Source organism: Microchirus variegatus (assembly GCF_963457635.1).
Source record: "Microchirus variegatus genome assembly, chromosome: 15".
In the NCBI taxonomy this organism is placed as follows: domain Eukaryota; kingdom Metazoa; phylum Chordata; class Actinopteri; order Pleuronectiformes; family Soleidae; genus Microchirus; species Microchirus variegatus.
The window spans coordinates 3,685,873-3,701,277 of NC_139816.1; the positions used below are offsets into that span (position 1 = coordinate 3,685,873).

At 42.4% G+C, this 15,405-nt stretch overlaps 1 protein-coding gene across 1 annotated transcript in view; it reads left to right on the forward strand.

Annotated features, from left to right (window-relative positions):
- LOC310937244 (A-type potassium channel modulatory protein DPP6-like) overlaps positions 1-15,405 on the forward strand; it is a gene marked incomplete at its 5' end in the record, with an annotated part of 222,330 nt that overhangs the window by 119,551 nt on the left and 87,374 nt on the right. The window contains one exon of the mRNA XM_083901474.1: positions 5,724-5,838. Coding sequence (XP_083757600.1) covers positions 5,724-5,838 — 115 coding nt within the window. The remainder of the gene's footprint in view (positions 1-5,723; positions 5,839-15,405) is intronic.

The following is a 15,405-nucleotide window of genomic DNA, read 5'->3' on the forward strand; positions in this document are numbered from 1 at the left end:
CAAGTTTTCTGTTTTTTTCAGCTTCTTAAATGTAACTTGAACACTCCTTTATGTCAATATAGGGCTGAAACTATTACTACTTATTAACGATTATTACTCTATTATTAAGGTAATCAAGTACTTTGAGTGTTTTTTGGGACTTTTCAATCATCTTAAATGTGGATATTTTCCCTGGTTTCTTTTTGCTCCGTATCATAAATAAATAATTAAAAACTGTAAAAAAAAAACACACTGATTGACTCATTTAAATGTGAATATTATCTGGTTTCTTTGCTCCATTTGACAAAGAAATCAATACAATTTAACCGCTTTTGCTTTTTGGACAAAACGAGACCAGGTTTGAGAAACACGGATCGTCGTTTTCTGACGTTTTATGGACCAAACGAGGAATAATCGGTTATTTGCAGCCCTAGAATGAATGAATGAATGAATGAATGTGTGCACATTGAAAAGCGCCACATAAACACACACACACACACACTCTTTTCCTTCCCTTTTGTGAGCATCTGTAAGCGTTTGGAACGATTCACCGAGCTTCAGCAGGTGAAACTGCGAGCGAGCGAGCGGCGCGTGAAACACGCCCGTCTCGTCTCGTCGTTTTTTTTCCCCCCGCGCAGTCAGCCGAGCGGAAAGGTCGCTAATTTTTTGATAAGCACCTCGGGCCGCCCGCCCGCCCGCCCGCCCGCCCGCCCGCCCGCGTGTCTTTGAGCTCCGCTGCGGCTCAGTCAAACGCAGATAAATTCACCTCACCTCGGATACGAGCTGTCGGCTCACACACGCCCGCCGTGATCCGAGCGTCTGCGTCAACAAGTCGACGCGGAAAAATCGCTTTCTGCTGCGCCGAGTGAAAATGCAGATCCACACACACACACAGAGATAAGATTGTTAAATTTAAGACGCGGCGGTGGAACGGTGCCCGGCTTTCGATTGCATTATCTACAGTGCAGAGCCACTTGAATTGAAGACATAAAAAAAAAACACAGTCGTTGCTCAGAAATGCGTGAGGATTCCTCTCCCTCTGTCGTTTATTGTGCTCGACACAGATTGATGTAAGTGGTTCTTCTTCTTCTTCTTCTTCTCTCTGTGGAGCCGTATTTTTTAACCCCCCCCCCCCCGTTCCGTAAATCCCCGCTCAATCGCCGACTGTACCGACGACAATGGGCCTCGCGACGGCGTCGGGGAAAATCCCCCCCGATTGTTCCACAGAGATGAGTCAGCGCGGAATTAGAGGAAAAAACCATGACGGAGAGAAAAGTTTGATGCAGAGAGAGTCTTTTTTTAAAGCCACTGGGATCCATTTTTCTGACGTATGTCGCCAAATTTGTACAGTTTTACTACCATTTTATATATTATTACCTCCGCCTGCTAACCGTCTGTTGGCAACATACCTCGAAAAGTCCCAGACTTGGATCTGGGTCCAGGAACTATTTTTATCGCTGTTTTGTTGTTGGCTGAGCTGCCTTGTAGTGTTTCTAGTTATGATATAAATGATATATAATGAGAAATGTGGCCTACAGTGATATAAATCGTCATTAAATGCAGCTAAAAAGCATATTTGCCATAATATAAGATCTTATATCGCGCCAAAAACATCTTTTCTGTCTTGTTTTGAGAGTAATTTACTTAGCAAGAGCAGATTATGTAATGTTATTTATATCGTTTTGAGGATATTAACCCTTTTGTTTCTTACTTTTGAGTTTTTAAATCTTAACGCGAATAAGCTAAGCTAAGCTACGTCTTTTAGCCGCGAGAACCTCGAAACTGGACCCGGATCCTGCAGCCTGCAAGATATTTATATTGTTTTAAGGATATTAACCCTTTTGTTTCTTACTTCTGAGCTTTTAAATCTTAACGTGAGTTATTTTTTACACGCACGATAAGCTAAGCTATGTCTTTTAGCCGCGAGAACCTCGAAACTGGACCTGGATCCTGCAGCCTGCAAGATATTTATATTGTTTTAAGGCTATTAACCCTTTTGTTTCTTACTTTTGAGTTTTTAAATCTTAACGCGAGTTATTTTTTACACGCACGATAAGCTAAGCTACTTCGTTTAACCGCGAGAACCTCGAAACTGGACCTGGATCCTGCAGCCTGCAAGATGAGGATAAAGAGAGAGAGAGAGGAACGTCATAAACTGAGTAGAAAAAGAACAAGGTTAATGACGTATAACGAAGTCATCTTTATTTATTCATTTTGATTATATGCATAGAAAATAAGGCAAGTTACAGATTTTTGTGTCGGGTTCCAGGTTTTTCCCAAACATCTGGATCTTTATTAACAAGATTAAAGAGACGATTAAGGCTTTGTAGAAACCTGGTAAATCCCTAGTTTTATCATCATGTTATACTAAATATATGACTCGATATTTAAACTACTGGTTGACACTTTCTACAGATTTCTACTGCCACCAAAATATCATAGTCATAATTTCCAAAGAATACATGTTTCATTTCACACAATTGCACATAAAAGTAAAACACCTCTAGCACACAGACTGTCTCCTAAACTCAGTAAACCTCAGTAAATAATGTTAATCTCAGCATTATCAGCTCCCGCGGTGAACAGACACAATTAAAGCTCCGTTTGAAAAATCCTCCCAACTTTTTTCGGTTTGTTTGTTTGTTTTTCTTCGCTTTCTGCCCGAGGTCTCGTCTCCTTTACGACGCAGAACTGCTTCCAGTTTTTTTTTTAATGAAGGTTGGATGATGATGATGATGATGATGATGATGATAACGGGGCAAGTGTGGTAAATAGCCCTGATTGCTCTTATCCGGCGGGGGGGCTAATGATGTCTCGGGTTTCTTTTCAATTAAGGTTTGGGAGGAGAAGCAAGGTCACTTAAAAGGTTTTTTTTGCTTTCACAGTTCAGCCAATCGGCTTCATTAAAGTCTTAGCGTGTATTCATTAAACGCCGCGCGCACACACACACACAGGTCCCCGAAGCTCACGCTCTGCTCTTTATCCTCGCTCAAACTCATTAGTTCCCCGCAGCAGTGACTGTGACTGCAGATCGTCGGTTCTCAAAGTGCGGCCCGGGGGGCCAACGGCGGCCCCACAGAAACATTTCTGGCGGCCCCCGCAATGAATTACAGTTGATAGTTTTAATCCAGGAGCGACTAAGCTTGTTAAATGTTTATTGGACATTACTGGATACAGACCAATAAGTGTAAACAAAAATACTGGGTATTTACCTGGTTTCTATATGGTGAATTTTAGTGTATTATTGGGTTATAAGCTGGTAATAAGCAGGTAGCTACAGCCCACAATTTACCCAGTAAATATATGGTAACAGAAATGTGTTACTTGGTATTAACCTGTAATTAGAAGGTAAGAACAATGGCCAAAATACTGGGTAATTACCCAGTAAATTATAAAGCGTTATCATATTAATGTTTCAATGACATTATATTAACGCTTAAATTACTTAACGCTAAACCGTAGAACTGCAATCTGGTCATTAAAATTATTACAAATAGGATTTCTTTCTGGGTTTTTTTTCCTGTGGCGGCCCTCAGTTCAAAGTTGGGTTCCTAAATTGGCCCTCAGGTATCAGAACTTTGAGAACCCACTGCTTCAGATGCTCTGGTCATGTGGTAGCCGAGGAGTCTTTAGAGCGACCGAGTCTAATCGAGCATTTTATCAGGAACAACGGACCAATAACCGACGGCACAGGAACCTTCCTTTGGTTTCACAAAAGCCTGAATCTGGACTTCTGTTGGGTTCTTCTCTGGCTTCTTCGGTTCTGATTGGTATCGTTAACCCTTGGTGCAACCTTGGGGTCACCAAAGGTGTGAGTCATCAGGGTCATTGGGTGGTGATGAACCAGTCTTTCGTCATCGTGTGCTTTTGGGAAATCCATTTAATCCATTTGTCCAGTCTGTAGCATTTAGGATGGTTTTTAGGCAGGTCTACACTACCGTTCAAACGTTCGAACTCACCTATACCTATCTTTTTGTTGTGTTTTCCTTCAAAAGTCAGACTTTTATTCATCAAAAGAGTTGCACAATGAGTAGAAAATATAGTCATGACACTGACGAGATTAGAAATAATGAGTTTTATTTCCAGCAAAACTGTTTTCAGCTGCGCTAACATCATTGCACAAGGGTTTTCTAACCATCCAATAGCCTTCTGACGCCATTAGCAAACACAATATTCCATCAAAAACCAGAGGTTTGCAGCTAGCATAGTCGTTGACCACGTTAACAATGTATAGAGTGTGTTTCTGATTCATTTTATGGTATATTCGTTTTTTTTATATTCATTCATTAGACATTTCTAAGTGAGCTACCACTTTATATATTATTAACTCCGCCAAGCAGGTTATGTTTTCGCCGGAGTTTGTCCGTCTGTTAGCAACATAGCTCGAAAGGTCACGGACGGATTTGGATGAAATTTTCAGGAAATGTCCGCAACGTGACCAAGAAAACGTGATCTAATTTTGGCCGTGATCCGTAGACGCTATCACGCTATTTGTATCACTGTTTTGTGGTTGGCTGAGCTGCCTTGGCGGCGGTATTTGGTATTTGGTATTTGGTTGTGTTTTCCATTAAAAGTCACACTTTTATTCGTCAAAAGAGTTGCAAAATGAGTAGAAAATAAAGTCAAGACATTGACAGGATGAGAAATAATGATTTTTATTTCAAAATAAAGAAGCAGCAAAACTGTTTTCAGCTGTGCGGACATCATTGCGCAACGGTTTTCAAGGGTTTTCTTTTTGAACGGTTTCAAATGAGTCTTTTATTGACTTAATAATAAAGGCCTTGCTTTCTAAAACCCACCATCTTGAGCCTCCGTGTTTATAAAACAGGTAGAAACCAACTGTAGTATAACCACCATAGACATGATGGACGTCAACACTTCTACTTCATTCTTTTTTGCTTTGTTAATTGTCATAAAAATAGAATCCAGATGACGAAATAACCCCGAACTTCCTTATTCGAGAAGTTTTGGGAGCTGCTGCTGCTGCTGCAGCTGCTGACTGTCATGAATTATTTTTTTCCCCACCTTCATATATTATTGTGGACCTATATATCTACCTATACCTGCACAGAACAAGTTGTCACATCATTATCCCACCGATGTGTTATTGTATTTAGGTCACGAACGAGAACAAGAAGCAGCCGCCGCCGCCGCTCTCCTCCTCGCTGTTTACACGGATCGGATCTCACAATAATATAAGTTTGTGTTTTTTTTAATAAAACAAAGTTTGATTGTTGTCAGACAAAGAAGAAGAAGAAGAAGAGAACGAGAGAGAGAGTGAATATAAATCATTGAGGTTCCTCTGAAAACTGAAAACCTCCACGTCTTCTTCCCTCTGCTCCCGAGCAATTCACCGACGTGTCTCCAACTCCATTTTTTATCTGTCACATTCGTTTGAGGGTGATGGCGGCCGATGCTCGGTTCATTAGGAATTCTCCTCCTCCTCCTCCTCCTGCTGCTGCTGCTGCTCGCATGTCTCCTTCAGACACGTTTGTCCTTGACTGACACCCTCCCTCCCTCCCTCCCTCCCTCCCCTTCTTTCTTTTCTTTTCACAAGTTTGCCATTTATACTTCCTCTGATTTGTTCCCTTTATCACATATTGTTCTTTTCAGTTCAGGTGTCCTCTGTAAAAAGTCTCTTCTGATTCCCCTTCAGTCATTTTTACTGACCGTGTCCTCCTCCTCCTCCTCCTCCTCCTCCTCCTCCTCCTCCTCCTCCTCCTCCTCTGTCTTTGTCTCTGCAGGAGCTGGTGGGCAGTAACCCTCCGCAGAGGAACTGGAAGGGAATAGCGATCGCCCTTCTTGTCATTCTGGTCATCTGCTCGCTGATCGTCACCTCCGTCATCCTGTTGACACCAGGTACGCAGGGGAGGAAAAGGGGGAGGGGCCGCGACTGCACACTGCACTGTTGACGCGGCCATTATTATGCGCTGACGTGCTCATTAGGTTTCACAATCAATCTCACTGTGAACAGAAATGATGACCGTGTGTGTGTGTGTGTGTGTGTGTGTGTGTTTATGTGCGTGTCCTTCGTTTGTGGTGTGAGCAGTATTTGCCGCGTCACTCGCCGTTATGTCACCGTTTCTCCCACTTTTGCTTTAAAGCTCACATAGAGTGGTCCTGTTGCACATATATGTTAGTTATGGAGGTCTACTTACATACATTAACTTGTTTTTATGCTCAAAAACCTCCTAGTTGCTGTAAACGAGCCGATAGAAATCCTCTTTTCTGACGCTGTTCCTCAGCCGCGATATTTCAGACTCAACTCTCTCACCCAGAAGACAGAGTGTCTTGTGATTGGCCAGTACCCGGAAGTGACATATTCAGCACACCCGCTCTCAGAAGCACAGCTCCCCCCTCTGGAACGGTGGATGCACTGCTGCTCATTATCAAAACATTGTTTTAACAGTGTTTAAAAATAGCTTCTTCACGACTCCCCGCCGCAGTCCCTTTGACGACCTTTGACCCGGAGTCAGACCCGGAGTCAGAAGACACTGTCGCTCGTGAAAAACCTCCACAACGGACGTTATTCTTCTTCTGCGGTTCAATGTACGCAACCGGATGTGCCCGGACTAGTGCCCGGAGCAGGACGATCTGCTGTTCAGGAGAACCGTTGTTTTTTACGTAAGCGGACCGGGTTTTTTCAGAGATCTCGCTGAGCCCGAGATTACAATAAAACACAGCGTTCTCAGCAGTGGCTGAACTGTTTGTTTAGAACCTTCAGGGCTTCTTAAACAAGGTAATGACGCAGATACACACTAAAAAACACAGCGTTAATTGGAACTTCCGGCCTAGGAACATATTTAACATATTACCCCAGAAAAAGGAAAACCTTTGAAACCGATTCCACCTCATTCACCTCCTGTGAACTTAAAACGTTAAGTTTCATAAAAGATAAACAGACTTTACTGAATTTCCGCCGTTGTTTTCTTTCTTCTTTGTAATACTTTTTTTTTTTTTTTTTTTTTTTAAAAGCTAAGCAAATAATTGCAGAGGAGATGATCAGCGTCCTGCTTACACTGGAGTTTACCGAGCCTTAATGTTTCACATGAGATACATTTACTTATTAAAATGCAGTAAAATCAGTATTTAAATACTGAAACTGCGATGCACTGCAGTTTTATTGGCTTTTCGGTGGAAGTACACATGCACATTTTTTTGGGCCAGCGATGCAAATTCCTTTATAATAAACCAGGCTAATTGTAGCAACACAATCATGGCTAAGAGCTATGCTAACGCTATGACACGCACACACATTGTTCTTCCAGCCATTAGCATACTGTAGCTAATAGACGTGAATCTTTATCGCAAATTGTTTTAATTACGACTTATTGTATTCTTCTTGTATCATTTGGATCAGTAGAGTCAAAGAGGGAGCAAACATTCATGGTTAGCATGTTAGCATAGCCATTAGCCACAGATAACGTCATATTTAATGACTGAAATCAAATGTTATGAATAAAAAAAAGGCTGTACTCGGAAATATAAAGTCATTAAACACTTAAAAAGATATATCTTTCAATCTCTGAGACTGGTAGTAGCTATAGGTCGTGAACAAAGATGCATAAACTTATATATATATAACAATTCCTTGAAGGTTGAGGATTACATTTCTGGGCTCAAATTGACCCCAGGGATTAAAGATGTTCGTATATTTGAGGATAAGATGGAGGGTTAAAGAGGGACGGAAGAAGGACCAAACTTTTATGGCTAACAGTGACGCTAATAGTCAGTAAATGACTGTTAGCCGCTAACGCTGATCGCAAACCACGACCTGGGACAGCACTCGGGTCATTTGAAAGATAGATTTGGTTTTACGACTTCAGAATTTACTAAATCTACTGACCTGACGTCGACGTATCCCCGCTGCACCCTGGGTAATTTCAGCGCGGCAGAGTCTTTCAGAACTTCCTTTTTAGAAGTCACCTTTTTGAACTCGTACGTTTTCCCCCTTTTTCCTTATTTCAGGCGTCGGGGAGTTGAGTTTGATTTTAATTGACCTTCGGGGCTTTCAATTTTGCAGATTTATGCGCGTAAAGATTTAATCAGTAAGTCATCTGTTCGTATTCGGGGGTGCCTCGTAAAAAGTTCTCTGTGCGGTTTTATGTGCTGCCAGAGCCAAATCAGTCACTACATCTGCCACTGCCTGTGTGTGTGTGTGTGTGTGTGTGTGTGTGTGTGCGTTATATATCGGTGACAAAGACGGCAATCACCGCGCTCGTGTTTATGATTTTCTGTCGGGGGAAATTGAACGTCTGTGGCAAACGCGCGAAAGGAAATTCTTCTACTCGAGCCCCCGGAGATCACGACAGGTGTCGGGGGAAAAAAGAAACGTAGCGTCGGCTCTGATGTTAGCGCGCGGTAGCACGTGTCAACGCGGCGGAGCCTGAAACGCGCCGTCGTCCTCCCGGGCTGCGACCTGTTCTTGTTCCCGGGCGTTTGTATTACGCGTTTTACGCGTTTCCTGCTAACAAACACGCAGCAAGGGCTGCTGGGAATTAGGAAAGTGGAGGTTTGGGCATCTCCCCCCTCCACCCCCCACCCCTCCCTGTGTTGATTCTCCAGGTCTCCAGGTCTATTAGTCTTGTTTAAAGAGTGGATTTTTTTTTTGATATCATTTACTCGACATCTGGGACGTTGATGATTGCTTAAAGTTCCTGTTCTGACGCCGTCGCGTGGATTAATTAGTTGTATCTGCGGCGGCTCAGGATGATGTTGCAGCTCCGTAATAAATCAATCCTCAAGGACGGTCGTTTGTTTGCGCAGCAGAGAGAGTTTTTTTTTTTTTTCAAATTTCTCACGAGGTTATCGCGTTCGGCGCCGACTGTTAATTGAATCCTTGAATTCGAAATGATTTTTTTGGGATTCTCTCTTTTTGCAGCCGTGTGTGTGTGTGTGTGTGTGTGTGTGTGTGTGTGTGTGTGTGTGTGTTTTGAGTGATTATTACGTTATTTCCATGGGCTATAAAACACGAGATTCATGAATTAATTTTGGCTTTTATTAATCTCGTCTTGCACCTGTAAGGGAAATACTTAACTTTTTGGAAAATACTACTCAAAATTCGATATCTATAGGACTATAGGTCAACTTATAATGAGTTTAGAGCTGAATCAATTGAATAATTGATTATGAATCGATTACTAAATTAATCGCCAAACTATTTTGATGATTGATTCTTTAGTTTGAAGCTTTTTTTTATGATTAAAACAAGATTTCTGATCGTTTCAGCTTCTTAAATGTAAATTTGTTTGTTCGACAAAAACAAAGACGTTCGAGAACATCGTTATTTCTGGGTTTGACAAACACCGATCAACGTTTTTAACATTAATGGACCAAATTAATCAATTAATCGAGAAAATAAATGACAGATTATAACTGTTACAGATCTAAATCATTTATTTCTGTATGTTTTTTATTACTATGTTATGTTACTATGTCATAAATACGTTTATATTGTCAACTTTTTTTTCGTTCCACATCAAAACAATCACTTTTAATGTGAAATATCATCATAGATATTATTATTTCCATGTATTTTTCTCAAAAAAAAAATTTTTTTTACTTCAAAGGCCCCTTACTGACCAAATTATACACTCAGGGCCCCCAGGTCATTTGAGACCCCTGATATAGATTAACGCATGTTTTTGGGGTATTTTTAACTCTTTTTAACTTAATTTCTGGTCATTACGATCATTTTTTATCGCTGTTTCTGTTTTTTTGCTGAGGTGTTTGGTCAAATTTTCTCTGCTCTGGCGACTTAAAACTGTTTGTACCAAGTAACCACCATGAGATAATCTCACAAAATGGCCGCCAACGTTAAAATACAGCGGTGTAAATAGAGATTTAGCGATTAAGAGTTTGTTCGTCTGTCTGTTAGCAACATAACTCGAAAAGTCACCGACGGATTTGGATGAAATTTTCAGCGAATGTCCGCAATGAGACGAGGAACGAGTGATTAAATTTTGGTTGTGATCCGTAGACGTAGTTTTCACTGGTTACAACGCTCGCTGTTGGGGGTGTTTTGTAGGCACTGAGCTGCTTTGGCGGAGGTCTGCGCTCCCCGAGTGCTTTTCTAGTTGTTATTATTTATTCATTTACTTATTTAATTGTCTAAGCTCGCGTACCACTGGTGGTACACGCACCAGAGTTTGAGAACCATGGAGTCTATAAGATAAAGACGGCTGCTCCGGGGGAAAATGAGGACATATGATATGATTTTAAATGTTAAGAATAATGTGCTTTTGATGACTGCTAAAAAATAGAAAGTGACTCTTGTCATTAGTCCGTGTTCAAAGCAGACCATAATATAGTCCCTTGTCCACGACACCAGCTGTCAGTCCCACTGGTGTCCACTCTGCCGTGCCTTATCGTCTGTTTTCCTCTAAATAGGAACATAATTTACAAAAATGGACACCGCCGCCTGCAGCAGCTGCAGCAGCAGCAGCAGCAGCAGCGAGCGTTTGAGGCCATTAACTCTTCAGGTAAATGTTTACTGACGTTGTAAATCAAGGGAGAATTCCACTCGTTTTGTCCATAAACTAAACCATTCGGAGTTCGCCGTTGGTCGCCGTCCGTTTTCTCACGCAGCCGTTAAAGGCAAAGTGTGTTTTTAAAAGGTCTGTGCAACAAAAAACACGGCACTCCTGAAATGAAAGAGAGGTTGATAAACAAGGTGAAAAGTAAGATTTCTTTTCATCGGAGCAGCAGAAGAAAAAGTGAACAAATATGTTTTTTTTTTATTTCCAGACGATAACGCTCAATCTTTTCTCTATCACGAAGGGCGACGACAGCGCTGTCGCATCTCTGCGTGCGGCGGAGGCGGCGTTATTTCATCCTCAGAGAACAGCTGTAGTTTGTCACACACGGGCGTTTTAAAATTACAGATAACCACAGAACGCGCGCTTGTGTTTCACGCGCGGCTGACGACGATCGCCTCAGATCTGTTGTTGACTCCGAGTGTCGTCCGTGGAGGATTCTCCGCCTCTGCCTCTATTAGACGTGAATAACATGTTTACCGCAGATTTAGTTTCATGCATGAAGCGCATTGAGTGATGCAGGGATTCTCTTGACTGAAGAAAACAAAATTTTTACTTGTGAAAGTCATGATTTTGATCAATTTTGAGGATTTCGGGAGCTGCCGTAAATCACTCTGTGTCTTTAAGGATGTCCTCGTGACTTTGGTCGTGTGCATACGAGTGCGTCGGTGTTAATTTTAGTTCAGCGTGGGCGTCTGTTTTGTCTTTCCTCGTCCTTTCATCCATTTTCCTTCCTCGTTTTTTGTTTTACTACCTAAGAGTCCTGGCTCATTCATCCAGGGTTGCAGGGCACTGGAGCCTTTTCCCAGCCGACAGCGAGAGCGAGAGCGAGCGCTCGGGTAAACCCAGTCCTTCACGGAGCCAACTCACTATTATTTACTCTCGCACTGACACCTGTGAGCGATTTAGCGTGTCCGAGTTAATCTAACCTGCATGTTTTTGGACTGTGGGAGGAAATCTGGAGTCCTCAAAATCCTTGGGGGTTGAACCAGAATCCAAAATAGCAAAAAAGGGAGACAGTTGGAGTGAATGTTGGACTATTCCCATTGAGCCGTTGAAATTACGTGACGGGTTTGCGCTATCGGGAAATAATCGAGCAGTTTCTGTAAAGCTGAGAAGTTGCACGTCAACGTCAACGTGTGGTTATTACGGTAATTTCTCTCGATGGAAGATGGAAAAAACGCCTGAACATTTCTATTTGTTGGCCTGTTTTTGGACAAACACTTAAACAAATGTTATTTTAAACATGTATTATACTTTTGGCATTTCAAATTGAAGACACAATCTGGTGTTTATGTGCAACTACAGTGTTTTTCTTCGTGTTAAATTGCTAATACGCTATTTTAGCATGCAGTAAATATGTAAATAACTGCCAGGTATTGACAGTCATTTTGGAAAAATGGGCAAAATCACTTATTTATGGTTAAAATGTGCACAAAGAGCGTTTATGTCCTCCAGCCAATGACAGCGCAGGAGGTGGGCGGAGCCATCAGCTTACAGCCAGATGAGTTTTTCGGAAGCTGCAGTAAAAGTTGTCACCACTAGGGCACAGGGACAGTACAAGTATTTTATAAAACATCGCGATAAAGTGAACTCGTAGCGTGTCGCTTGTAAATGTGCCACAAGGGGGCGCGTGTATCATACCTGTTTTTGTTCCTGGTCGCAGTCTGGTCTACGTTCTGCTTTGTGACGACACTAAAAAGATTGTTGCTAACGATTGCCCTAAACATTTTTTAGAACATTAGTTCATCATTTATGCACATTTTCTTAAAAGCTCACAGATACAAAGAGAATTTTACTTATATTAATCACGAAAACACGTCGCAGACGTTACAGAAACAAGTAGTGCCGTCAAACGGTAACACGTCAACGGCGTTCAACGGCGTCAACGTGCGACGCGTTTCCATGACGACGTTAAAACGAGTCTCTAAAGTAACGCTAAGCGCTAAAAACGGAGGCGCACATACGCAGTAACACAGGTACGCTGGTTATTTGTAGCGCTGCTCTTTTCCTTTAATAAACAGACCGCTCCAGTTCCACTGTAGGCTAACGCTAACGGCGCTAAAAGGAGCTAACGCAGCTAACGGTGCTAGCTGGTAAACGGCGCCTGGACTCCGATGTCGCGGCGCGTAAACGTGATGTTGCGCGTGTCTTTTTCCAGTCAGTCGTCATGGAAACGTGTCGCGCGTTAAAGTGCGACGCGTTTCCATGACGACGTTAAAACGAGTCTCTAAAGTAACGCTAAACGCTCAAAACAGAGGCAAACATACGCAGTAACACAGGTACGCTGGTTATTTGTAGCGCTGCTCTTTTCTTTTAATAAACAGACCGCTTCAGTTCCACTGTAGGCTAACGCTAACGGCGCTAAAAGGAGCTAACGCAGCTAACGGTGCTAGCTGGTAAACGGCGCCTGGACTCCGGTGTCGCGGCGCGTAAACGTGACGTCACGCGCGCGTCTTTTTCCGGTCAGTCGTCGTGGAAACGTGTCGTGCGTTAACGTGCGCTAACCTATAGCGCAGCACTAGAAACAAGATAATGGACTTTCGGGCTCTTTCCTGTTTTTTCCGATTATAAGGCGGAAAATCGACGGCAAAGCAACAAAATGCCGACTGCACGAAGGTCAAAAGCTGCCGCGGCGTCATCACAGCGAGTCAGGTCCTCAGCCGCCGATGTAACTTTTTACCATCGAAGAGCTTTGAAGGCTGCATTTAAAAGAAAATAAAAAGGGCATGTTGCATATTTTATAAAGCGATTCCAGCGTTTTAGACTCACCATGTTTTAATTTTACGACATAAAAGGGCAATGAAACGTTGAACAAATAACGTCTTTATTTGTCGATCCGTGATTTAATTGCCGGTCGTGCTTCAGAACTGCGGTTTTTTTGAGGCATCACGGGAGGAAATTTGAGCAAAGGGCCGGTGAATAATGCATCCGACGTCGCATCGGCGTCGATATGTTTTAAAAATGTGCGTCCGTGGAGACGCGGGGGAAGTCGGAGACAAGGAAATATTCAATGTCATATCCCCGGTGTTGATCGCAATCAGGATAAAGTGGAATACTAATGAGCGAGGGGAACGGGATTCATTCATGGGAGACATGGGAGCATCGCTGCCTGTCGCTGAAGGAGCTTCCTCTTTTTTTTTCTTTCTCTTTTGCCCTGTAACTTGAGATTTGTTTTCCGCGCTCGAGCAAATGAATGTAGCGTTCAATCCTCCCTGACAGACCGACAGCACAACATCCGACCCGCTTGTTTCTGATCTACAGAACACGGCGAGCTCTTAGTATCTCGGAGCTATCAGTTAGAAGCAGACAGTGTGTTTGCCGGAGAGAGAGGGGGGAAGTAGACTCTGCAGTGCACACACACACACACACACACACACACACACACACACACACAAAGTGGTTGTCAGGAGCAGTTAGGAAGCGGCTGCTCCGTCTGGCAGATGAACATCCGTCAGCAAACCTCCTTAACTGAGTGGAAACAACACGCCAGCTCATATCTCCTCACGCGAGCCGCAGCCGAGAGGCGCTCGGCGACGCCAAGAGGTTCGTCCTGGAGGTGCAATTAAAGAAGAATAAGGATGTTCCCACAGACACATGATCTGTTTGTTTTTTTGTTGTTTTTTTTCTAAGCTCCTTAAAAAAATACATTCTCCGCACATAAATGATGTCCTTGAAGGCGGCGGCGGCGGCGGCAGAAACGGAACATCTGCTTTAAAGTCTGCTTTTAAAGTTGTGTGTTTAATACACACACACACACACACACATTGTAAACACCTCAGTATCAGTTCAACAGGCAGTTCAAATCATGAAGAAGAGCCATAATTCTCCCTTTAATCGTCCTCAACTAAACTATTAAGATTTGGAGAAAAATTCAAATTGACAAATTCAGTCCAAAAAAGAGTCGTTTTTACTCAGGTGTGTTTATATAGTTAAAGGTGCATTATGTAATAAATCTACAGCAACTGGCCATAAAATCCTCCTAGCAACGTCTTAGTGAAGTCCTCTTTTAGCTAGTGACGTCCTCTTTTAGCTAGCAACGTCTTTGAGCTAGTGACGTCTTCTTTAAGCTAGCGATGTCTTCTTTGAGCTAGCAACGTCTATAAGCTAGTGGTGTCTTTGAGCTAGCAACGTCTTTAAGCTAGTGACGTCTTCTTTTAGCTAGCGACGTCTTTAAGCTAGTGACGTCCTATTTTAGCTAGCGACGTCTTCAAGCTAGTGACGTCCTCTTTTAGCTAGTGACGTCTTCTTTTAGCTAGTGACGTCTTATTTTAGCTAGCGACGTCTTCTTTGAGCTAGCGACGTCTATAAGCTAGTGAAGTCTTTGAGCTAGCAACGTCTTTAAGCTAGTGACGTCTTCTTTTAGCTTGCGACGTCTTTAAGCTAGTGACGTCCTATTTTAGCTAGCGACGTCTTTAAGCTAGTGACGTCCTATTTTAGCTAGCAACGTCTTCTTTGAGCTAGCGACGTCTTTAAGCTAGTGACCTCATCTTTGAGCTAACAACGTATCTGAGCTAGTGAGGTATTTTTGGCTAGTTACAACAGTACAGCCAAAATATTTGCGTTAAAAAAAATCTTTTGCAGACTGCAAATCATGTTTATGTTTTGAAATCATGTTTCGGCATGTGGCGCCAACTACCGCCGAATAACAAGCATTGCAGTCAGTAGAGTCTCAGCTGCCAAACAGCCAAAGGTTGCCAGTTACGTTAGAAAACGAAACCTAAAAGTATGAATGTAGTAACCATTTTTGGCCACATTCTTACATATGGCATATGAAAGATTGCCTGTAGGTTGTGATGATTAAAAAAAGAATATAAGACACTATATTGCACTATATCTTATTGCCTCTGTATATGTTTTAACATAGTTATGGAAATAAAAGCAGCCTAAC